General features: G+C 41.6%; 1 protein-coding gene across 3 annotated transcripts in view; it reads left to right on the top strand.

The window, feature by feature from the left end:
• Positions 1 to 27,069, top strand: part of ADAM12 (ADAM metallopeptidase domain 12) — a 308,978-nt gene that overhangs the window by 171,506 nt on the left and 110,403 nt on the right. For all 3 annotated transcript variants that reach the window (XR_008445733.1, XM_054035537.1, XM_054035538.1), the window contains exons 4-5: positions 8,311 to 8,389; positions 13,105 to 13,181. Coding sequence is in view for 2 of the 3 variants with exons in the window: in XM_054035537.1 (XP_053891512.1) it covers positions 8,311 to 8,389; positions 13,105 to 13,181 (156 nt within the window). In the remaining variant the exon portion in view is untranslated. The remainder of the gene's footprint in view (positions 1 to 8,310; positions 8,390 to 13,104; positions 13,182 to 27,069) is intronic.

Raw genomic sequence — 27,069 nt, forward strand, 5'->3', positions numbered from 1 at the left:
ATTAGTGCCATAATGGGAAGTTCAAGCACACCTTTCCTGATTGCTGAACTTGAGTGCTTGTTATACTTATTTTTGATAAGCTTTCAAGAAATGCCCTTACATGACTTAGTCTCTTGATACTCATGCTAAATGTTTATTCTACTATACAGCTTTTAAGGCATTAGATATTTTGAAAGAGGGGATAACAGCTTTGCCTGCCAAAAAATATTGGATACCCTCTGGGCAGTTGTATTAAGTTAGATGGAATATATGGTCCAAAGGTGTTAACATAACCCAGGTGCTGTCCAACATTAAACAAGGTTTGGTAGTGAGACCTTAGCTTGCTTAGTACCATGGTGCAAACACTATTAAAAATCCTTTTAACCTTTTATTAAAAATACAGAAAATAAGGAGAAGCAGTTAAAGCATTTGAGATGTAAAATATTAAATAAGACTTTCATTTTAACAACATCCCTTGTTCTCTTTCCCTTTAGCTCAAGAGAGTTTTTAGAAGGAAAAAAATCCTTTGTTTGACAGTCTTTCAGGTAGCATTAAAGATGGTAATAACTATCCTTTTGGGGCAGTGGTTTTCAACCTTTTTTCATTTGCGGACCCATAAAAACGTTTCAAATGGAGGCACAGACCCCTGTGGAAATCTTAGACATAATTTGCAGAATCCCAGCGGGTCCACGGAACACAGGTTGAAAACCACTGTTCTATGGTACCGACAACCTTTCATGGACCCCTTGGACATAGTTTGCAGACTCCCAAGTTTCTGCGGACCACAGGTTGAAAACCACTGTTTGGGGGAAAAGAGCAGAAGTAGAGATGGACAGGAGTGGTCATTGTTGCTGCTGCTGCTAAAGTCTGATCCCATTTATAATAATATATAATATAATATATGGAGATATACCTATCTCATAGAACTGGAAGGGACCTTGAAAGGTCATTGAGTCCAGCCCTCTGCCTTCACTAGCAGGACCAAGTACTGATTTTGCCCCAGATCCCTAAGTGGCCCCCTCAAGGATTGAACTCACAACCCTGGGTTTAGCAGACCACTGAGTTATCCTTCCCCCCAAAAAATAGAATATCAGGGTTGGAAGGGACCTCAGGAGGTCATCCAGTCCAATCCCCTACTCAAAGGGGGACTAATCCCCAGACAGATTTTTACCCCAGTTCCCTAAATGGGCCCCTCAAGGATTAAACTCACAATCCTGGGTTTAGCAGGCCACTGCTCAAACCACTGAGCTATACCTCCCCCTAGAAGACAAAACAAAATGAAGAGAGACAAGGTGGGTAAGGAAATATCTTTTATTGGCCAACTTCCGTTGGTAGGAGAGACAAGCTCTGTGATATCCTGAAACCAACACAGCTACAACACTGCATAAAACAAAATGAACACACAAAAAGGGGAGAGAAAAGAACAGCAAAGATAGAAAATGCAACCTCTGTTTCTGGTGTTTGACTTTGACTTGCAACCTTATCGCTAAAAAAAGCACATGGTCTTATCAGCCAGTTTGACACCTGGCAAACTAATACCAGCATTGGGCTGTTTAAGGCATTGCTTTTATTTGCCCCTTTCTGGTCACAGGCTTACAGCAGTGTTGCAAAATATGCAGTCTTGGCTGGCTAAGCTAGACTCTTGTTAAACAGATAGAAATAGGAAAGGGATAGGAAAGAGCAGAAATAAGATGGAGAAGGACAAGGCCACTCATGAGAGAGAGAGGGAAAGGTAAGTTTTACATCCCAGGTGGTATTCAGGTATTAGCAGGAACCAGTACAGGTGGCAAATGTCTTCTTGCTCCCTCCTTCTGGCCCAGTCTGTTCAGAACATCTCTCAGGTTCAGGTTGACAAAGATCCAGGATCCCAAGAGACAGTGGGGGTGGGTGGTATGATGGTGAAACTCACTCTGGTAAACAATGTTTATCCATATGTCTTTTTAAGGACCCCAAAAGGGAGTGATCGGTGGAGTAGCCCATCCTGTTATTTTCTCATCAATAGACCTAATTTCTGATACACTAATTTTGGTTCATTAATTTTAATTTTGTTTCTCATACTGTGTGTTTACTAGGTATGATCTTAACACAGTCCTTGAATTATATCAGTAGGCCTTTTATTTTGGGCTAATTTAATTTGTTGTCTCCCTTTTGTACATTTTTCCATTAACTTTTGTTGTTATATGTTATTGTACCATCTTATGAACTTAACACTCACTTTTTATAGTTGAGCTCACAATTAAGGTAAATTTGTAGGCCAAATTTTCACAACAGGGCATGCATTATATAGTCCCCATCCTTTACATCATAAGGAAAATCTGTCTTTCTATCTTAGTATCAATTAATATCCATGTGCCACAGTACATGGCAAAAGAGCAAAAGGAGAGGTCTTAAGCAGGGACATATCAATTCCTGCTCTAGTAACTAGGCTCAGAGCTACTCAAAAGCATTTTTAATGACTATATGCATCCGAAGAAGTGGGCTGTAGTCCACGAAAGCTTATGCTCTAATAAATTTGTTAGTCTCTAAGGTGCCACAAGTACTCCTGTTCTTCTTTTTGCGGATACAGACTAACACGGCTGTTACTCTGAAACTTAGTATTATTACTGAAACCCTCTCTCTACTTTTAAAAGTGTATCTTCCTAAGCAGGCCCATAACCTGTACAGGAAATGTGCAGATCTTCAGCTGCTGCTTTAGGAGCAGACCATTTCACCTGATTATCTTCCTTTGGGAAAGTCTGCTGGTGGACTCTATTGCCACAGTATTGTTGCTAATCCTTTACCATTCTTAGGGCTGGTCTACACTTGGAGGGGGATCGATCTAAGATACGCAACTTCAGCTACGAGAATAGCATAGCTGAAGTCGACATATCTTAGATCAACTTTCCTCACGGCGCGGGATTGATGGGCGCGGCTCCCCCGTCGATTCCGCTTCCGCCACTCGCCCTGGTGGAGTTCCGGAGACGAGACGCGATAAATCGATCCCCGATTACTACCCACCGATCCGGCGGGTAGTGAAGACGTACCCTTAGACTGTTCAGCCTTACCATTCAAAAAACTTTTTCAGCAGACTGGTATCAGGCTACTGAGCCAAAAGTCTCTGAAGAAAGAAGCCTGGCGGGGATTGATAGTAGCACCTCTGGGAGTTTGTTTTGCTTGGTAAACTTTCTTAATTCAGGAGCTGGCAATTTCCAGGAAAGACATAAGAGAAATGAAACCAATGATGCCAGTGAATAAGATCCAGTGGCTGGAAGTTGAAACTAGACAAAGTCAGACTAGAATTAAAAGACACTTTTTTGACAGTGAAGGTAATTAACCATTGGAACAACATGCAAAGTGTTGTGGTGGATTCTCCATCACTGGAAATTATTACATCAAGATGAGATATTTTTTCTAGAAGAAATACTTTAGGTCAACCACAGCTACTGGACTTGAAGCAGGAATTAATTCAAGGAAGTCCAGGGCCCGTGTTAAATAGGAGGTCAGACTAAGGGCTTATCTACACTTACAGTGCCACTGTAGTGCTTAGTAAAGATGCTACCTATGCCAATGGGAGAACTTTGCCCCTCGGTATAGATACACCACCTCCACAAGAGGCAGTAACTATGTCAACGGGAGAATCCCTCCCATTGACGTAGCACTGTCTACAGCAAGGGTTAGATGGGTAAAACTATGTTGCTCAAAGGTATGGATTTTCCACATGTGATCACAATGGTCCTTTCTGGCATTAAAACCTATTTAGCCTTTCCTGAGCCCTCTCTTGGGGGTGGAATGAATAGAAGTGTAAAGGTCATCCTAGTCATCATTCCCGTCATTATTATTCTCAAGTTTTGATCTCCGTAATGATGATGATATCAACATCAACCGTCTCCCTCCTCCAGTACCCAAGGAAATGAGCTTTCCTCTCTAGTCTCTTCCTTAAAATTCCCTTATTCAGTCTAGCGCTCCAGCACTGAGTCACCTTCCCTACTTCCATCTCTCACCTCATTAGATCACTAGGTTATTGTGAAACCCCTGGGAATAACAGGGTATGTGCCAAGAGGACTGTTCAATCACTTTGCCTCTCTGTTACATCTCTTACCCTGTCCCATGTCAGTATTTTGTCTATTTAAATAGTAAACCCTCTGGTGCAGGCGTCCTGGGTGAAATCCTGGCCCCATTGAAGTCAATGGCAAAACTCTCATAAATTTCAATGGAAACAGGATTTTACTCTTTGTCCTTACATGTCTATAAAGCACAATGCTCACCAGTGTTGCTATATAAATGGTAACACTAATTAATAAAACAGCTGCTCTTTATGATAATCTTTCAGAAGCACTGGCAGTAAGGGAAGGTAGATACTTAGGGTAGCCAGGTGTCTGGTATTCTACTGGAATGTCCGGTCAAAAAGGGACCCTGGCGGTTTCAGTCAGCACTGCTGACCAGGCCGTTAAAAGTCTGGTTGGCAGGCTGGCAGGCTCCCGACCTGGCTCCGTGAGGCTCCCAGAAGCGGCAATGTCCCTCTGGCTCCTAGGCGGAGGGACGAGCAAGGGGGCTCCGCGCACTGCTCCCGACCCATGCACCGGTTCCACAGCTCCCATTGGCCAAGAACCACTGCCAATGGGAGTTGCGGGGGAGGCTCCTGCAGATGGAGGCAGTATGCGCCGCGCAGAGCTGCCTTGCTGCACCTCTACCTAGGAGCCAGAGGGACATGTTGCTGCTTCCAGGGAGCCCCCCGAGGTAAGCTCTGCCTGGATTTTGCTCCCCACACCCCCTCCCACACTCCTGCCCCAACCCTGAGCCCCCTCTCATATCCAAACTCCTTCCCGGAACCTGCACTCTGCACCCCCTCCCACACCTCTACCCCCTTCCCCAGCCCTGTACCCCCTCCTGCACCCTGAACCCCTCATTTCTGGTCCCACCCCAGAACCTGCACCCCCAGCCCAGAGCCCATACCCACTCCACACCCCATCCCCCTGCCTCAGCCCAGAGCCCCCTCCCATACTCCGAATCCCTTGTCTCCACGCCCCCAGCCCAGGGCCCCCTCCTGCACCCCAAACCCCTCATCCCTTCCCCCACCGCAGAGCCCACACCCCAACCCCCTCCCCCATCCGTGAGCCCCCTCCTGCACCCTGAACCCCTCATTTCTGGCCCCACCCTGGAGCCTGCACCCTCAGCCGGAACCCTCATCCTCTCCTGCACCCAACCCCCTGCCCCAGCCCGGTGAAAATGAGCGAGTGAGTGAGGGTGGGGGAGAGCGAGCGACAGAGGAAGGGGAGATGGAGTGAGCGGGGGACGAGGCCTTGGGAAAGGGGCAGGGCAGGGGCGGGGTAAGGGTGTTCGGGTTTGTGCAATTACAAAGTTGGCAACCTTAACTAAACTTCTTTCCCTTAAATTAGCAGCCATTCCAGAGACCGTAAATGCTTGGGGTATGTCTACTCTGGAATAAAAAACCTGCGGCTGGCCCATGCCAGTTGACTCAGGCTTCTGAGGCATGGGATAAAGGGCTCTTTAATTGCGGGGTAAACATTTGGGCTCAGGCTAGAGCCCAGGCTCTAGGATCCTGCGAGTTGGGAGGTCTTAAGGACATTAAGAACACCATAATTAAACAGCCCCTTCGCCCAAGCTCCATGTGCCTGAGTCAGCTGGCACTGGCCAGCTGCAGGAGTCTAACTGCAGTGTAGACATACCCTTGGTGTGGTCATAATATCTGCTGCTTTGCTTCTACCCAAATTGCCTCTTGTGCAACCCAGTGAACCACTGAAAAATGTTGCTGGATTTTAACATAAAATATGACTATACAAAGAAAAGTACCACACACATGCTGAAATTTGGGATGAGATCCACAAATAAAGCTTGTGGTACAAGACCTGCTTTCTTTAGTGTTACCACATCCTCCTTTTCTCCTCATTTGCTTGATTCCTCCACTTGTCATTTTCTACTGTAATCTAGGTTGTAAGGTCTTTGGAACCGGGATTTTCTTTTTAAAAAATGTTTGTACAGTGCACCCATCTAGTGCAATGGGTCCCTGATCTTGATTGGGCATTTAGGCACTACCATAACACAAGTAATAAAATTATAATAATAATAAATGTTAGTCTACCAGAGATGTTAACGTGTTTACAAGTTGAAAAAAAATTGTATTAACAGAGATGCAAATATCACCAATTTTGGAAAATATATATTAATTTCAAGAACAATACAGTCCATACTTTGCAATAAAAAGAGATGGACCAGTTTGGACAAATGAACTTCCCAAATGAAAAACACATTTTCGGAAGAAAGCAGAACATTTCAAAACTCTATGCCAAAGATATATTCTGTAATCTGAATTCTCTGGTCCATTGCAGGTGTGCAGATGATATTGCCATTTAGTTTTGATATCATCATCTGTCTGGAGCTTTCATATTTCACTAAAATGTTTGTCAAAACCTCATACACTCACAGATGGTATTTTTTCACCTGTGTTGAGAGCCAATGTAAATATATATTCTTCCTTCTGACCTTGTTAGAAATCCTTTCTAGATGAAAAATTGAAAAACAGATCAATACCTTGACTTGAAGACAGTCCCTGAGCAGAGACTGCACTCAAAAGTAATGCTTCCCCTATTCCCTGGGCTTTCTGCAAGGAGAAACTTTATATACACACACACACACCACACACGCATACATGTGCATGCGCATGCACACACACACACACACACACACACACACAGACAGCTGTACTTTTTAGAAAACTACAATTATGAACTCCAAAAATCTTTGCCAAGATCTTTGTTCTCGGTGTAGTTTAAAAGAAGGTACAATTAGCATTGAACATTTACATGGTTTGGAAATTCTTTTGCAAAACACCTTAGACCACTTACATTTCCTTGCTGACATTCCTTTGTCCAGGAACCTTTAAGTGCCATGATTATAAATCTTTCTGAGAACTTGAGTCAGAAGTGGAAAGTCTTTTATCAATAACAACTCTTTCTTCAAGAAACTGTGGTATGGGTACCCATAGTAGAACCTTCTGATTTTTTTTTTTTAATTCTGGGGACAAAAACGTTAATTTTGTGAAGCATCCCTCGCATTTATTGAAAACTAGTCTAATGAACTGCTAGTTTACTGGAGCCAATCTCTCTCTCTCCTCATCCCAACTGCTTTTCATACACTTTTTTCTTGAAAAGTGAACTGCCCAAATAGCTGTTATGTTCCTTTCTACCCATTTTACATTAGAATTTTTTTAAGGATAAAACCTTATCCTTGGGGAATCTCTGATGGCAGGAGCTGAATGCTGTTAGAAAGTAGATGTCCCTGAATTTCAAAGACAGCTGATATTGCCCTTGCACTACAGTAGCAATGGTCAGTGATGCTAAGCGTAATATGGTGAGTTGCTGTATAAATCACAAGATGCTTCAGTTGTGACATTCTGGAATGTAACAAAAATTAAATGGGCACCGACAGATCCCAGGAAGTACAAACATATAATCCTCTTCCCTGAACTGCTTGAAACATTTGAAGTTTTAAGGTTTGTGCTCCTTGAACTTGTGTGGTAAAATTTTCAGAAGAACTCGTCATTGGCCTGTTTCTGCTCCCATTGAATCCAATGGGAGTACCACTGACTTTTCAGAGAGCAGAATTACACTAGAGCTGAGCATTCTTGATGATATTCCAGTGACCTCATTTCTCCCACCTCCCTGTTACCCAAATTGCTCACACGGCCCTAATTAAATACACCAGTCCAATAAATCCATGGTATGTTTTCAAAACCCATGTTTTATATTTTTGTGAGCATGTAAATGTGGCAGCAGTGGCTAGCCATTTGCTGATGTACACAGTGCATTAGATAGCAAAGGGCTGGATAGAATGTGGGACACATTACCTTTTTTCCAATATGTGTCATTTTTTCAGCATCTTTACCATGACTGAATTACTTTTAAAATATTCCAAATGTCTAGATTTCCAGTTTGATTGGAAAGATACTAAAAATGACATGAGAGATTCAATATTGAGCTGTGCTTATTTTTAATCTTCATTTGGAGGAAAGGACATCTGGCAGCTTCTAGTCAATTTCAGTCAGAATAAAGACTTATTATTAATCAGGGAACTTTTTAAGTTCCAGCCTACTAACCTACTAGATTTCTTTGATGTTTCGAGTGATTTCCAGACACATTTTTTCCTAATCTTGTGCACAGTTCTGCACTAATTCATGCTCTAGTCACAGTGACCTATTATGAGGCTTTCTGTTTCCATGCTTGTTAATTTTAAACTTCTTATTCTATCGCAGATGGAACCATGGAAGAACAAATGTCATGATTATTTGATCTTAATATTACAGATGTGTCTTTTTGTTTTCTTTTGTTTTTTCAGAGGCCTCTTAGCTGATAGCTTCACAGAAACACACTATATGAAAGATGGCACTGATGTCATTCTCACACGCAATTACACGGTAAGGTTTGTGTCTTGGGAAATAGATGATGCTTCATCATTAAAACACCATGTGAGTGCTGCCAGGATGGGAGAGTGAAATAAAATAGCTAGCCGAATATTGTTTTTAGATTGTTGCCTTTGGCAACTGCTTGTCCCTATGTACCTAAGCAAGAATTTTGAGGGGGAAATTTTCAAAGTGAGGCTTGGGGAGTTTCACCATTGACTGTCATTGAAGCCTATAAGATTTTTGCTGTTAAAGCCTTATGCAGCTCTTTGAAAATGCACTTCTTAGAGTTTTCTAGTAGGCCACAAACAGCCATTGTTGCACAGATAAGAAGTGAAGGCCTGATTCAATTAAAAGAAAGCCTTAAAAAGCTGGCTTCCGCAGGGCAGTGTCGAAGGTCACATAAAGGCATTCCAAGGTCTGTGTGGGTTTCCACAATGCAAAAGCAAGATGTATCTTTTATTTTTTGTTTTTATTAAATCAGGCCTTAAGATATTTTTATAAAAAATATCTGGCTAACTTGCTCTTCATTAAAATGAGCACAAAATGCCTTTTTTCTTTTAAAAATGCTTTTTATAAATAAGGTACTGTTTTAAGTCACTCACATTTTTGTCCTCTGATGGCAAATATGAATTCCTTAATTAAAAACAGTGCAGCGATTGATTTTAATTATTACGTTTATCTTTTATCTGGCTTAGTAGATCCAGCTCGGATGGAATATTTCTTTTATTTATTTATTTATTTACTTACTTACTTACTGTATCAGTAGAAGTATCTCATTCCATGTTATCTGTAATGAGTCTTGCAGATGACAACAGGGGAAGTATTTTCACTCACATCTTTTTAATGCTAAGAAATATCTTCATTATGAAAAGCCAGTCATGTCCAGACTAAAGCAATCAATTTTGAAAGTTATCAGCCGCTTTCTATGAGCATGCGTGTGGTGGTTATATCTTATTGCAATGGAAAATGGCTCATCACTTCTTTTGGAAGATTGTATAATATCAATAGCTATCCCATGGGCTCACTTTATAAAAGGAGGGATGTATAGTCTGTGCTGTAAGTAAGCAGCAAAAAAGCAAGTAGATGAAAAATTTCAAAATGGTTTTAAAATTCATAATATTCAAATGAGGAAAGAATATACAACTTTTTGTGGTTCACTATTGAAGCAAACTAATCTCAGCTATGTGTATTGCTGACTGTAGAAAGTTTCCTCTTTACAAATACATTTGAAAGAAAAGTTTTAAGTAGGCAATGTACTTTGGTACAACGATGATGGCAGAAAGACCCCAAATAAATTGTACAGTTTGCTACCTAAAATAGTTTGAAGAGACCAGTACGACACATTTTTGATCAAGAGCAACTGCAATATTTTTTAAAAGAAATGTCTTCCTGAGGTTCTATAATTTGATTTTACATCTTTTTTCATTTAGTATTCCTAAAATACCTGTATGGTGCACTCTAAACTAAATCAAGTTACTGATTTATAGTTACCCGGCTGTGGAAATGAAATCAGGTTTTGGTCATTGTGCTATTTGCAGTCCTAAGGGCATGGCTACACTTGCAGATGTAGAGCGCTTTGAGTTAAACCAGCCTTCGTAGAGCGCAGTAGGGAACGCGCTGTAGTCCACACTGACAGCTGCCAGCACACTGGCGAGGCCACATTAGCAGCTCTTGCAATGGCCACAGAGAACAGTGCATTGTGGTAGCTATCCCAGCATGCAAGTAGCTGCAATATGCTTTTCAAGAGGGGGGTGGGGTGGAGTGTGACAGGGAGTGTGTTGTGTATATGTGGGGGGAGAGAGAATGGGTTTTTGGGGGGCTGAGAGCATGTCAGCATGCTGTCTTGTAAGTTCAGACAGCAGCAGACCTCCTCCCCTGCCCCCACACAGAGCATTTCACAATAATGGTTGCTTTATCTCAGAGCAGATAAGCATGCTGGCTGTCAGAAACGGAGCTTTCAAAGGGCATATCCAAAACAATGACAAGAGTGGCACTTCACTTAAGGGGATTATGGGACATTTCCAGAGGCTGATCAGAGCGCAGTAATGCAACATCTCGTTCACACTGACACTGGGCGCTCTGGTGGGGGTGCATCAAATGTTATTCTACTCTCTGAGGTGGAGTACCAGGAGTGCTCTAGCCGTGGAGTCAGAGCGCCCTACGTGCCTTGCCAATGTAGACGGGTAGTGAGCTAGTGTGCCCGGGGCTACTTTAATACGCTGTAACTCGCAAGTGTAGCCAAGCTCTAACTCTAAGCATCTGCTTGGTGCAGACGTTACTGTTGTATTCTCTTCACATTTAGACTATATACTAAATAGCTCCCCCAAAATCTTTCATTCTGAAAGTTAATCATGGCTCTAGTAGTTAATGGTCTGCAGTAAAGCCAGAGCACAGCTTTAAATACAACAAATCAGCTCACTGTAGTAACGATTCATTGTGGGGGGGATTATCTACTTCATTCAGTAATTTAAAACCGCAAAAGTCTTTTTTTGGTAGGTGAAAAATACAGTAACTCAACTGAGTTACTGAGCTAGAAATCAATTTTCCACTAATCCAATCACAGGATATGATCTGATAGATTTACCATTTTCAATATTGAACTTAAAGGAACCTTACCTTCTTGTAACATGTGGATCTTGAAGTTATGAAAATGGATAGACGAGTTCAAAGTTAATGAAATATCTAGTTGTGTGTCTGGAGTGGGAAGGAATAAGAACCTTTTCTATAATACATTCTTCGATAATGTCAGGTGCAGTCTGTATCAGCCTAGGAATCATCATCCCCATCCTCTTTCACCAGACACTTTCACAGACCAGGCAAGTCTACACTTAAAACACTGCATCAGCACAGTTGCATCAGTGCAGCTGTGCTGCTGTAACACTTTAATGAAGACGGTCTAAGCCAATGGGAGAGAGCTCTCCCATCAGTGCACTTAATCCATTTCCCCAAGTAGCTATGTTGATGGGAGAAGCTCTCCTGCTGACATAGAGCTATCTACACAGTGAGTTAGGTCAGTATAACTACGCCACTCAGGGGTGTGAAAAATCCACACCCCTGAGTGTGACATAGCTATACCAATATCGGTCTGTAGTGTAAACCAGGAGTTTGCTACATACACTGAGAGCACACAGATATCTGGCTTCCATGAGCAGCACCAGTTATAAATCGTGCTCCTGCCTCAGACTCCAGACTACTAACTCTTATGACTTTTAGCGGATGTTTATGTAACCAGGCTGTCTCAATGTCATTGAGGTTTTTCTCCAGTTAAGGATTGGATGAGTTTAATTGATCATTGTCTTTAAAGCAGAAATATTATGGCCATGCCTAACAGCCGCATGTCCTTAGCTGTGAGTGAAGCAAACCTCTAGAGAGAATTCAGTGTGTGGAATTGCTCCTCTTGTTTGTGATTTTCTTTCTCATCAGAGCGTTACTAGCACTTTACTGAGGCAGATAATGAAGACACACTAACAATAAGTCACTGACACACCATTTTTCTCATTGCTTTAACTAAATTGCAATGGCAAACCATGTAAATTCAATTCAGATTATAACCCACTGTTCTGTATTTTGTTACATTCTCATGTTAAAAAAATGCTCCAAATAAACATTTTCTTATGAGATAAACTAATTTGCTTAGGATTCATATCTGAGCTATTCCATCTTACCTTGGTCTTTCTCTAGGTTATTGCTTTCTTTAAGAAATCAAGGTGGGCTTTAGAAGTGTGCTGTGTGCAGCTGTGTAATTGAAAACCATTCCCTGACACTGAAAAGGTTAATTAATGCAGCTAGATGTGAATGAACCAAGTAATAAAAAGGCATAGTGAGATGACTGTCAGTTGAAACATGAGTGATAACTTTCCTTTGCACTAATAAGATAGCAACCTTTTACAAGAGTATTTTCAGCTTCCTGATAGCATTTAAAGGAGCTGTGAAAAAAAGAAATGCTGAACGTGACACAATCATTACTTTCCAGCCAGTCACATAATTGCAGATGTAGTATAACCTTTAGTCAACAATAAAATTAATTTTGATTGCAGCAAGATATGTATCTTTATTGAGTCAGTATCTGTCTTGTGGTTGCCTTTTGCAAGCAGTTGGATTATTAAAGAAATACAATAACCCAGCCATAAAATGCCTTTCAAAATAGAAGACCCTCTTATTTTTGTTTGTTCCTAATAATGTGCAGCTACCCAGCTAGTTAATTTAATAAAATGCTTCCCTTCCAACCCACTTTTCATTTGCCATGTGAGTTTCTCAAGCCATAGATTTGACACTAGATTTAATACATCTCACGGTATGCTTAATTACCCCCTATGAATTTACATCCTATTACTAAAGAAAATTTAAATCTAAGCAAAATGTTGATGTCAATGAGATTTGTTCCGCTGCTTAATGTTATAAAATGTCCCATATCATAGCTTTCAGATAACATAATCAAGGAGAAAAAACTTGTCATATTTTAAATACACTGTTGATTGTCTTTTAGCAATTAGGGATGCCACAGGTACTTGTGTGGACTCCTTTGGTCCAACATTAAACATTGAGAATGCTCTTTACAATATTCCATGGAAGCAGAAAGATTGCTATCAGTGGGATACTGGATGCTGTCTCCTGAAATCAAACAAGGTTTTTAGCTAGAAAGGAAGGGAGAACCTTATAAAAACAAGGCACTGAATAGAATTTATGATTACCTAAATGTTTCCCCCTTCCTTCCTTTTTGCAATTAGGGTCACTGCTATTACCATGGTACTGTGCAAGGGTATCCTGATTCTGCAGTCAGTCTCAGTACCTGCTCTGGACTCAGGTAAGTAAGCTTTCCAAAGACATCTTGGACATCTAAAAACACATATAATGACTGCAATCAAAACACATATAATGACTGCTTCAAGGCTTCAGTTGGTTGCCTGCAGGGGTCAGGAAGGATTTCTCTCCCCCTCTCCCCCCAATAAATAATTAGCTAGATGTATTCTGGGTTGATGTTTTTTCCATCTTCCTCTGAAATACAAAAGCTTGGCCAAACCTGGAGTTGCGACACCAAACAGGGTGGACCAGTGTTCTGAGGCGGTATGGAAAAGCCTCTTTCTAGAGCAGTGGTTCCCAAACTTGTTCCGCCGCTTGTGCAGGGAAAGCCCCTGGCAGGGACGTACTGGCTTCCAGCAGCTCCCATTGGCCAGGAGCAGTGAACCGTGGCCAGTGGGAGCCGCGATCGGCCGAATCTGTGGACGTGGCAGGTAAACAAACTGGCCCGGCCCGCCAAGGGCTTTCCCTGCACAAGTGGTGGAACAAGTTTGGGAACCACTGCTCTAGACACTTGATTGGTGTGTCTTGCTCAGGGTCATACTACTCTCTAGATTTGGGGTAAGGAATTTTCTTCCAGATCACATTTGGAGGGACCTTGGAGTTTGCACACAGCCCCTGTTCTAATTCTCCTCCAATCAGCGCAGCAAGCCTGGGAGGGGAGGAGAATTAGAGCGGCGCTGGCATGCTCAGTGGAGGTGAGCTGGGGCAGGCTCCCTGGGCGGGGTTAGCTGCTGGAGGGAGAGGGGAGGCTCCCAGGCGGAGTTGGTGGCGGGCGGGGTTAGCTGCCATGGAGGGGGGCTCCCCGGGTGGGGTTAGCTGCGGGGGGGGGGGTAACTGCTGGGCGGGGGCTCCCCGAGCGGGTGGGCGGCGGGCTCCCCGGGTGGCGGGCTGGGTTAGCTGCTGTGGCGGGAGGGGTTAGCTGCTGCGGGGGGGGGGGAGGGAGGTTAGCTGGGGGGGGGATGGCATAAGGTGGAAGTTTCGCTTAGGGCACGAAACTTCCTTGCACCGGCCCTGATCAGACATTTCCTTGTTAGGATGGGGCACCCATCTAGATGAGAGGGATATGGAAAATGGAGACTTTACAAATGAATTTCAGGCTGCATGTTATGAGTTAACAAACACCCCTCCTCCCTAAGGTCTGAGAGCCCACTCTACTAGGGCCAAGACCCCATCAGTAGCCTCACTTTGGGATGTTCCTCTCATTGAAAACTATAAGGCAGCAACGTGGGGTTCTGTCCATACCTGCAATAGACATTACACTCTGGTGCAAGCTTCTCCAGCTGATGCATCTTTCAGCACAGCAGTACTCCAGTCATTGGTACCACAAAGATTATCGCATCTTCTTCCTCAATTAATTCTGCTTGTCAGTCACCCAAAGTGGAAAACACATAGGGACCATTACTTGAAGGAGAAAGAAGGGTTGCTTATAGTGTATGGTAATTGGAGTTCTTTGAGATGTGTGGTCCCTATCTGTATTCCACTATCTGCCCTCCTTCCCCTTTGCTTCTGATCCTTGATGCATGGTTCATGGTAGAGAAGGAATTGAAGACGCAGTTGGTCCACACCGCCCTTTATACCCTTGGTTCGGCACATGAGGAGGAGGAGGGTGTAGGAACAGACCAACCGACACTGCTAGCAAAAAACTTCTGAACTCAGGTGCGTAGAGGTGAGGCACACCCAAAGTGGAATACAGATAGGGACCACACATGTTGAAGAACTTTAGTTACTGTAAAAAGTAAATAACTTTTTTTTCTTATTATACCTTTCTCCACTAAATTAAAAATCCATTTTAAACCCAGTATTTTCTCCCCAGGAAGCACTTATGCACTAATCAAGTCACCTTTCACTCTTCTTTTTGATAAGGTAAACAGGTTGAGTTCTTTAAGTCTCTCACTGTAAGGCATTTTCTCTAGCCCATGAATAATTTGTTCAGCCCTTTCTCCAATTTTCAAACATCCTTCTAAAAATACAGATACCAGAACTATACACAGTATTCCAGTATCAGTCTCATCCAGAGAGCTGGCTGAAATTTGGAATTTCCAGTTTATGAGAAATGTTGATTTTTTGAAATTTGGTTTTGGTCCAGTTTGGATTGAAACCAATTTTTTTGAAATTTCTTGTTCCTAGAAAACCTGAAAAAACTTCATTTCAGAAATACAGCCACATGGTGTTTCCTAAACAAAATATGCTCCCTGGACCAGAAGCTGCTGATTGAATTGACATACTTGTAAGGGGAAATGGACAATAATTTCAGTTTGTCCATAGTTGCTGGGATTCCCAAGTCTGCGACTCTAGTGCAGACTTGCGCTTGGAGCAGAAAGTGGTGAGGTTTGTGATGCTCCTTTGTTCCGGGGGGCGGGGAGCCTTTGTCCCAGAGCTTTAGATGATTTTGTTAGATATCCTGGGCCCAGACCATGGAGTGCTTTGAAGATAAGGACCTAGACCTTGAACTTGATTCAAAATTTTCTGGGAATCCAGTGTAGAGAGTGGGTTCTCCATTGACAGCTATGTTTTGAGATCTGTCAGTTAGTCAGTTCTTAATCCATTTAATGTGTGCTTTATCAATGTTGTACAGTGCTACGTTTTTAATCAGAATGTTATGCAGTACTAAGTCAAAAACCTTACAAATGTATGATACTACATCTACACAGTTACTTCTATCAACCAAACTTGTAATGTCCTCAAATAACAAAGTCAGGTTTGTTTGACAAAAACTATTTTCCATAAATGCATGGTGACTGGCATTGATTATATTCCTGCCCTTAATTCTTTATTAATGAGGAATGCATATTCCCTACAGCTGCTCAAGGGGGACATCAACAGGCTAGTAGAATTTTGGGGATTCCCGTTTTCGCATGGCAGTCGTGCCCAGGTGATGCTATATTTTATTCTGACAGTACACTGGTTGGCATATCTATCAGACTGTGACAGAACCTGGTTGCCTTCCAGTCCTTGTTTAGCTGTGGAGTCCTCAAATGTGTCGCCCCGTGGTAGTGAGCAATGGTATACACTAGCAATGACAGAACTGCTGTGCAGTGGCTAACTCCTACAGCTTCCAACAGCCCAGTAGTTCTGAGAATTTGCTTCCTAATGAGACTATGAAGCTCAATAAATTGTGGTGGTGAAAGATATGACACGTAGCAAGTAGTTTAGATGCTAATGTTAACACACACCAAAAAAAAAAAAAGAGTGAGAGAGAGACACAATGTCAAGAAAAAAATTAAATTAACCAATTTAATAATTTCTCAGGCAACTTTCAGAAAGGCACTGACTGATGGTAGTTTTTAAATACACCATAGACATAGTTCAGGAACCAATTACCCTCCCTAGTTGGTCAATCACAGAGTGATATTTACTCACAGAGCAGTTCCAAATCACAGTAATTAACTGTAAATTGGCTCTTGTGTTCTCCCTGGAAAACCAGTTTTCCTGTCAAATTTCCAGCTGTCTCAGACTTTTCTGAGTTTGTTTAATTTATCTACAAACAGCATGACTATTTGAGCCTTTCCCTCCTCTGTTTTGCATTCCGTATGGTGGTGGTATTTTCAAGGCTTTTATATTATAGCCTTGGAGATAATAGGAGCAGAGGAGGAATAATTTGTTACCAAAATTCTTATCCTTATTAAAAGGGCAACCTTGGCCATAGTTAGTAGGAGTCCACTGTTGTTTACCTGCAAGAAAACATTTTTAAAGGTGCTTTTCCATCTATCTGGCATCTCCACTAAATTTTATTCTAGTTAACCTATTATGTTTGTGGTATTTTAGACAGCATTAGTCAAATATAAGCCATTCTCATGGCAGATAAAAAATAATTTAGTGCCCCTTAAATATTTTAAAGAATTGCATGATTACAGTGAAAGCAGTGCTAAGTGGTCTACCGCAGCTAGGAAAAATTTGCCGTTTGTGCATAAAATAAAAGATAGCATTAGTCCTGCACCCCAGAGCTATTTACAAAGACAAAAGCTAATAAGAAGAACAGTTCGACTGCACGTTAAATGTGGTTTCTCTCTTTTCTCTGATTCATTCTCTCTTTCACTTTTGGTGAATTTTGTGCTCACAGCTGAATGACAAGTCTAGTCCTCTCTTTGGATCCGGTCATTGTTACCCAGCTCCTTACGCAGTCATTTATACCAGTGCAAAGTGGATGTAAAGCCTTATCCAGTCAGAATAGAAACATTTTTCACTCAAATTGCACTGGTGCAAGTAACTGCATACAGGGCAGGTTGGTGATAAACTGGGCCCCTTATTGGTGTAGCATCTTCTTTGCCAGGGCAGGCTTTCCTATTTCTCTGCTAATGTGGTTCAACCTTAGCATGAGGGGAGAGCATCTAGGTTGAGGATATATCTCAATATCCATTTAACTGCTGCATTCTCTGTTGGGACTGGGCATACGAGTGCCCATGAGTGATAGCAGTTTTGTGATAGGAACATCTGTTGAGTTAGACCCCAAAACTCATTTCACAGCCTGGTAACAGATAATAATTACTTTGTCAGTATCTGAGCTTGAACAGAAACATACAGTTGAAAGGCTACATATTGCAATATCAGTTCCCTGAACCATCTACTTCCCCTCATTAAGATAAGTTAGGAATAAAAGGCCGGATGATGCAAAATGCTAAAGGCCTGCTGTGAAGTCCTAAGTGCGCGGAGTACCTCGCAGGTTTGGTCCCACCGTTCACATAATACCTCTCTCACAAAAACATTTTTAATAATCTCTTTTGTCAGAAACATTAAAATGCATATTATTAGTATGAATGTTTTACTAGTATGCAGAAAAAATAGTTTTAAATGGTGCAGGAAATTCAGAACTAAAGCAACCACTTGGTCCTTAACACATTCCATCGTGCCTGAGTATTGTAGAAATTAATGACTAATGTATAACATTACAAAGCTAACATGCTGCAGTTTCCTCATTTATGTTGCTTTTCCCTCCAGGGCTCTGTTTTGATCTGATCTAGTCCCAGGAATCCTAGCTCCACATGGAATTTCACACGAAAGTATTGTGATGCAGTCATGGGCTAAAGAGGGAAGCCTTGCCTAGTTTTCCTAGATTCTGTTTCTGGCTCTGCCACACAGTTGCGCAAATTCGGACGAGTCACTTCTGTGCCTCAGTTTTTCCATCTGTAAAATGTAGATAATAATTCTTACTCTCCCATGAGTGTTGCATGAGCCTTAAAGTTGAAGCACCATGAGATCCCTTGATGAAAGGAAGCGCAAACTATTATAATTATTTCATTTAAATTTCAGGATGCCGTCATCTTTCCATCTGAAACTAGCAGTCCATCTTGGACACCTTTCCATCTATACAGGAGAAACACACGTGCCTTTCCCATAGACCAAGATAATGCATGAAAAGGCATGAAACTGACCCGAAAGAGAAGGTTACACATTTCAGAAAGCGGTGAAGCTTCTTCCACGTGACTAAGCATTTAAGACAAATTATTAGCTTATATATGGCATTTGATTGCCTATCCTGTGTTGCATAAGGAATAGAGTGAAATCTGAAAATTTGAAAAGCACATGTGGCTCATGCAAGTGGAGGGGGGTTTGATGTAGAGATAACTGAATCACATAGAGATAGAAAGAAGACTCAGTTTTCTTCTACACACACGCTTTCATATTCCCACTATAATACTTTCTCTCAGACATAACATTAGAATGTCTTGCTTCACTTAGGACTTCAATGGCATAAAGAGAGTTAGATTGACACTGATAGCTACCTAAAATGCAGGTTATAGGAGAGTGTAATCATGCCATTGTCTGCATGCTGCTTAACTTCTTTGGTGGAGGAGGAGTTGAGTGGCAGGAGAGAGGCTGAATATATTGAATGCATGAAATAGGAACGATGGATAATCAGTGCTTCCAGCACTTCCATCCGGAAAAGAAAACCAATTAGATTTTTCAGACTACTTGGGAGGTGATGATTTGGATGAGGCAAGGTCATTTTGCCATCCTATAGAAAGTACTCTTCTTTCTTTCCCAGGAAAAGAGGCCCTCCAGTTTAGTAGCGAATACGTGAGTCTTCTGGGCATGATTTTCAGCCTCCACATGTGCTTGCACAACCTTAAAGTAGTAATATATATCTGCTAACCCTTTTGCATGCAGGGTATAGAATATACACACACAAAACCTATTCGTCTGAAGAAGATTTGCATGCACAAACCCCTTTACCTGAATGCACAGGTGCAAGTGCTAGAAAAGTGCATATGCAGGTACATGTGCATACACTAGAGGAAGCCATGTTGAGATCTCACTGATCAGCAGACCCTAGGTGGGATTTTAAAAAGTGCCTCAGTGATGTAGGAGCATGTCTCGTTGAGAGTCCGTGGAACTTTTGCTCCTATGTTTCTTATGTACTTTGAAAATCTTACCCCATGTGCCCAGGTGCAGCATATTTGCTAAATAATAAGCACAACAGAGTCATACATACATGAAATTTTTAGTCTCTGCACAACAACAAATAGAAAGTAAAATCATTTCTGTAGGTCCTACGGTATTTAAAAGAGCCTCCTTATCAACCCCAAATCTGGGGCCAAGTTTGACTTCAGTGTCTCTTTACTGTTTCCCTATATTATTTATTATATAGTGCTACAAAATAACACAGTAAAATGGCATTGATATTAACTGCCCTTTCTTTTCTTCCTCTAGTTCCTTAGCTATCTTCCCTGGTCTGTCTTGCCATTCTAATGGTAAAGCTCGCTCATAACACTTTCTCTGATAACACAGTTACTGTACCTTGACTCCCAAGTACAGGACATTAAATTCTATTATCACTCTGTGTAACTCCATCCTTGAATTCTGAGCACCAGGATTTCAGACCAATAAGCAGTGACACTGGATAAATCTGATTTGCAATGTGAAAGGATTAACCTGCCTAACTACGTGTTACGGTAGTCTCTGGACATGGTACTGTACTATGGAATAGATTTTCAGATTGATGAAGGACATTTTGCTAGCATAAAGCAGGTTCATGGGAATATGGGGTGTATCTAAATGAGAACTCGCTTATTATGCTGTAGTACCTGAAAACAACACAGCCATTGTTTTAGTGGTCACTTTGAATTTCTCTCTGTTGTTGATTTGAGTCAGAGCTTTAAGTTCTGATGTATGTAATAATAAGCTCCTATATTGTGCTTTTCATCAGTAGAACTTATAGCTCTGTACAAAGGAGGGAAATTTCAATACTTCAGTGAGGCACAGAGAGATGAAGTGAATTACCTAGGGTCATCCAGCAGGCTGGTGGTAGAACCTGGAATAGAGAACTATGGTTTCTTGAGTCCCAGTCCTGTGCTACATCCAGTAGGCCATACTGTTACAAAGGGGAAGGAAGTAATGCTCTTAAGGCAATGTAGGTCAAATCTTGGACTACTTACGCAGGCAAAATTCTCATTGAAGTCAATATAATGTAGATTGGACTCCACATTTGGAAAATTGGTACATATCAACACAATAAAGGCTATGTTTCTTATTCCTTTCAGACGGCCTTCATTTCATGCTCATCCAAAACTTGAGCGAACTCCACATTTGTGCAATTGCACATACACGCTGTGTAATTGTCTGCACACTTACCTGATTGGCTTGCACTCCTGAGGGTTCACAGTGCTCATAAAATGGAGGCTGGCAGAACATTTTCCCTTACAAGTATAACTGAAAAGGAGCTGAATCAATTTTCGAAGACTCTTTCCAGCTGAGCTTGTCTGCAGAGTTATGAACCTTTGAGAACAGGTACACAGGAAATACAGAGAGACATTAACTAATGGCAGTGCAGTTTCCAGAACCAGGATGATGTGTGGGCATGGGGGATAGGCAATGAGCATGAACTACTGAAGCTACAATATTCATAATTAGTTAAATTCACTTCTGAGCAGAGGGGCAGCATGAGATCTTCTCAATACTTAACTCCCTAGACTTAAGGGGCACTTCACTGATACATAGGCCTTGCATTGAGCCTCTGTATAGGGGTGAATTTCACCCAAAATGAATACACAATATACACAGCTGAGACAGTCTTCTATTTCAGTACATTTCTCATGTACTAAGGCAAATTACATATACATTCTTCTCCCAATGGTAATAGGGTTTTTTATTGTTTTTATTTAGAAAGGAGAATAACTTTGAGCTTCATTAAAACCAAATGTTTAATTGCATTCATGGGTATCAGATTTATTGATTTACTTAACTCTCCACTTGCAATGCAGCAGAATAATATATCATAGCTTCGGATAATGCTGCCCTAGCCAAGTTTTCCTTTAGTATCACAATTTCTCAGACAAGTATGCATCAATGGTTTATATTGGCAGGGCCCACTCTTCTGCTGACAGGCTGGAAAAGAAAAATCCCGTTTGTATTTTAAGATTTCCAAAAGCCTGTTGATTTATGAAATATTACTGGCTTTGCATTAGGTTTTGTTTTTTAAAAAAAGGAAGGGGGAATGGAATAGACCATTTCATTTTGTCATGTATTAAATAAGTGGAGTTATTCCCTCTAATTACACTTCCCCTCAGGAGGTTCTTGGCAAGTTAACCAGCAATTAATAACTGCATTTGTTATTTTATGTTTTAAGTTTCCTTTCAGTGGGATGGAGAGAGAATTCCACGTTGTGTTCTCTCCCACTCCACAGAGGAGGGGGATCTGCCCATACTGAGGAGGGATCAATCCTCTGGAGCCTTGTTTGCCTTGTCAATGCAGTAGTGAAGGCTAACGGGGCTCAAATTGCTGCTATTTGTGGATGTGAGCAAGGGATTGTTTCTCTTGTGGGCAGGAGAATAGGAAGGAGTTAACTATGGGGCCAAGGAACCCCTTCTTAACTGTAGGAAGGAGTGGGAGTATGGAGGTTACTGAGCAGGAAGATGAAATGGAGAAAGTGTGATGGGGCTTTTAGGACAGAGATAGGAGGAGGAGGTGAGGATATGAGAGAGAGAATGTACCCCCTGTTACAGATGCTAGTCATGTCATTTAATGCAATACCAGAAGGTGCTCTGGTACTATGGTGATGAGGGGCTCCTAATTTTGCTTCTGTCACTCAGCTATTCAAGAGGGAGTCTTTTCGGAAGGCAAACTCCTTCACACCAAGTACAGCTTCTTCCAGTTCCCTCCTTGCTCCGTCACAGGTTTCGTCCAACTTCATGACCCACCACTAGCTGGAAGGATTGGGGAGAAATGAAGAGGCACAGGGCCTGTGTGCAGATAGCACAAGCCTTTGGTAGATCTCAGGAGATCCGTGATGGATCCCCATCAGGTCTATGAGCTCTCCCTTTTTGATACTTCAGTCTCTAACGCTGTCATTTAGGCACCTTTTATGAACACATACATCTTGTCTACACTTGTGGCAGCATGTAGGATACAGGTAGCTACACAGGGGAGTAAAAGGCTCTGTCAGGATAGGCAATGAGGACAGGCTCTGGCAATTGCCCACTGCTGGAGCCTTTTCCTGCTGCCCCCTCCCTCCGTCCCCCACCACAGCTTTTCCTTGATGCAGTGAAAGGCTCCGGCAGAGGGCAACTTCCAGAGCCTTTCCCTGCTGCCACTTTGCTGCCCATAGACTTTCCCTGCTGCTGGACCCTTTCACTACAGCAGAGAAAGATTTTGGCAGCAGGGAGGCAGCAAGAAACTACACTGATATTTTTAGCAGAGTAAGTGTGGGAGGCACTGCTTGGGCATGTAGAGAGCCATGTAGGGTATATAGCCTAAGGGTTCTGGCATGTCAGCTCTACTCACTGTCTACACTGGTGTTTATACCTGTGCTAGAGAGGCGTGCTGGCCATTAACTATTTACAATCTCAAAGGACAGGTTAAAGAACTCCAACCAAAATTGAGCACTCATGTTACACAATGTCACTAGAATCCTTTAATGGCTCCTCCTGTCATATTTGCTCAGGTCCATGTTCTGTACGTTATGTACTTATTGCATTTGTAAGGCATGGATCAATGAGCATTAGTGCTGGCTGGGAAATGGAGAACAAAACATTGAAATTATACAGTATTTTATCTGGCATCCTAGCTCTGTACAGTAATACCAGTACTGAGGCCTAAAATAAAAAATAAAGCTCCAAACAGACTACCGTCCAGAACCCAGGACAAATCCAACAGCTACCCCACCAAGCAAACAGGAAAATTCCCAGTTAACATAAAATTTCTGAAACAAAAAAGATTGCTGTAGCCTAGACAGAAATAGAAAAATGAAAAATAATGGAGGGAACCTAAAAATGGCCAAGGGTAAAGATTACAGAAATCAATGGACTTTACATCAGCAAGGGCCTGGGGGCCTAGAAGATAGAGCATGTGTCTGGAATGCAGGAGATTTGGGTTTTATTCCCATCTTTGTCACTGGGTTGGTGACTAATCTTGAGCAGTCATATAACTTCCTTGTGCCTCAGTTTCCCCATCTGTAAAATGGGGGTACAAGTACTGACCTCCTTTATAAAGCTCTACAGATGAAAAGAACTGAATAATTTAATTATTATTATTCAACATCATGTCGTGAATGCAGCCAGCAAGGACCTCCAAGAGAGAGGACTGCCAGAGAGGACCGTGAACTGAGAAAACTACTCTTGGCTGAAATTAGATACAAAGGCCCCGACACAAAACTCACTGAAATCAATTAAATTATTTCCATTAACTTCAGTGGGCACTGGATTAAATGCAAAAAGCCAGCTCACCCCATTATATCATAACTGCTGGGCCGGAGCATAGGATAGGAGGCATTCTCTCCAGTAAATAGAAGCTAGGTTATGGAGGGGTTCATATTCATATGAACTGGCCTATAGTAATAATTCTTCCCCAGATGTTTTCCAAAATTTGAATGGTTCTTGGTAAAAACTAGTAATATACAATGCAGTGGTGGTAAAATCAATAAATGTCTCACAGCATTGACTAGTTTTTATTCTTTAAAACAAAAAGGTATTCAGCGGAAAATCCCAACTGTTGGCTGTTCTGCTTTGGAAGAGAACATCCCAGCTGAGGCATATCCTGTCTTGGCCTTTGAGAATGTGTGCACTATGCAGGAGTGGGAGAAACCCATGTTCATGAGGAAGAGGCAAAAGCAGTGTGGGTGTAATCAAGCCTGTTTGAAAAATCTGTGACAAAAATGCACAAGGAAAAGAGTAATTTTGGATTTATTTTATTTGCATCGGATTCTGAACACTGAAAGGCTGTAAGGTACAATTACTTTCATCCCCGCCCCACCAAAAGAAGGAAAGACGTAGAAGTTTTCAGTTAACTACATTTTTAAGGTGCTGTATTTGGCACTGATTATTGGAAAAAATGCATTTGTAGGAAAAGAAAATTAGTGAGAAAACAGAGAGCCAGCCAAGATAATGCATATTTGATATTCATTATCTTATTACAAATGGTCAAAACCAGGTGCTGATATCCTGTAGGCAGCACTCAAAGAATAACAATGCATTAAACTGAAAGTTATATTTTCCTTTATGTTGAATTTGCAGATTTTTCTACAGCATGATGGCCTGTATGCGAAGGTAGAGCTGTTCTTAAAAGGTTGTATTCTCATTCAAGATGGGTGTTTCAGCGGCACAGTGAATTAAGGGTTCCAGTCTCAGTACTTTAGTTGGAGAATGAGATTAGTCACTCAATTAGGTGTCTTCTCTTCACTTGCATCCACATTTCCTGCTCCTGGGGAAAATACAATGGAAGGGAAATAGTGGTTATTGAGTGACTTTGGACAATGGTTGAGATTACAAAATAATACATTGGGGAAGCTGTAGTAATGATACTACCACTTGCAACTTGTGCATTGTACAACGTGAGCAATTTCTTCGATAAACCTCTGTGATCATGATGCTGATGGAGAAGTGAGAGGTTTTTAACTAATTGTATCATACAAATAAGGACTTTGTGTGAGTTTAAATACAAAATACAACATGTATTATCTTACTTTTAGTAATCTGTATAGTTTAAGAAACAACACCTAAATGTGGTATAGTATTTAGTGTTGTGCAGCTGTCAATGCTGTAAAAATGTCAGAATTGCCCATCTCAAACAATGAAGCATGGAATTCTGCTTCCATTATTGTCTCTAGCAGCTGTCAGAGTTAAATGATTAGTTACACCAGAGAGAGGCTACAACCATTATTTAATTAAATTGTGTTATAGAGTTGCCAATTATGGGAGCAAAGGGAATGTTGCCCAAGTTTCCCAACCTCAGCCTTTTTTGTGGGTGACTTAAAAGACTAAACAAAAGTGGAGAACTATTCATTTGAGTTACACTGTACGGAAGTTTTCCAGTGACTCATAATGGTTAGTTAATTTGTCTCAGGCCTTTTATACAGTAACTCCTCACTTAACGTTGTAGTTATGTTCCTGAAAAATGCGACTTTAAGCAAAACGATGTTAAGTGAATCCAATTTCCCCATAAGAATTAATGTAAATGAGGGGGTTACGTTCCAGGGAAATTTTTTTCACCAGACAAAAGACTATATTATATATCGGGGTAGGCAACCTAAGGCACGCATGTCGAAGGCAGGATGCGAGCTGATTTTCAGTGGCACTCACACTGCCCGGGTCCTGGCCACTGGTCCGGGAGGCTCTGCATTTTAATTTAATTTTAAATGAAGCTTCTTAAACATTTTTAAAACTTTATTTACTTTACATACAACAATAGTTTAGTTATATATTATAGACTTATAGAAAAACACCTTCTAAAAATGTTAAAATGTATGACTGGCACGCAAAACCTTAAATTAGAGTGAATAAATGAAGACTCGGCATACCACTTCTGAAAGGTTGCCGACCCCTGTTATATATATATATACACACACACAATATGAGTTTTAAACAAACAATTTAATACTGGTACACAGTGATGATGATTGTGAAGCTTGGTTGAGGTGGAGGAGTCAGAGGGTGGGATATTTCTCTTACTGCTAAATGATGAACTAGCAATTGGCTGAGACCTCCAGGGTTAACTCTCTCATTCTACAAGGCAGCAGGAATGGAGGGAGATATGCGCATTTCCCCTTTAAGTACACTGCCTTGTTAATTAGATCAGCTTGCTGAGACTGCAGCTGCTGCCAGCTCCCTCCGTCCTGAGCCCTGGTGTGTCCCCCTGATCTATGGAAGATGGGGTAAGCGGGGTGCAGGAGCAGGGGGGAGGGGGACACCCTGACATTAGCCCCCCTCTTCCTCTCCTCCTCCCTGCACAGCAAGCAGAAATCTCGGGGAGCAGCTCCAAGGCAGAGGGCAGGAGCAGCACATGGCAGTGCGGGGAGGGACAGCTGAGCTGCAGGCAGCCGCTGCACAGGGAACTTAGGGGAGCAGGGAGCTGATGGGGGGCTTCTGGTCCAAACAACGTTATAAGGGAACATTGCACAACTTTAAATGAGCATGTTCCCTAATTGATCAGCAATGTAACAACGAAACAACGTTAACCAGGACAACTTTAAGTGAGGAGTTACAGTACTTCATCCTACTGTACATTTGCACTGTTCCATTTTGGCACATGAATGAAAGTAATATAATATTTAATGAAAAAATCCAATATCAGTGGCTCATTAAGTTTTTGATGTTTAAATTTACTAAAGTCAGGAAATACCACATTAAAATTATGCCACTTCTTCTTCTCTCTTAGACCTTGCTTGTTCTCTGTCCCTTCCCACATTACTCTTAATTTGGACTTTTCGGTCTTAGTCCTTCTCTTTTTAAGCTAGTGAAAACACTTCCCCTCAGTTTTAGCTATTATACACTAGGTGTAAAGCTCTTGGAGGAAATGGTTATCACTGAATTATAAATGCTCCAAAACAGTGCATCTCAGCCTCAGCTATATGGGTTGCTGTAGAAATTTAATACCCATATCTGATGCTTTTAATCTTCAAAATGTTTTTGTAAAGGTTTAACAGTCCACAAAACATGCCTGTGCGGTGGGTAAATATGAGCCTC

The sequence above is a fragment of the Malaclemys terrapin genome, chromosome 7 (assembly GCF_027887155.1).
Source record: "Malaclemys terrapin pileata isolate rMalTer1 chromosome 7, rMalTer1.hap1, whole genome shotgun sequence".
Lineage (NCBI taxonomy): Eukaryota > Metazoa > Chordata > Testudines > Emydidae > Malaclemys > Malaclemys terrapin.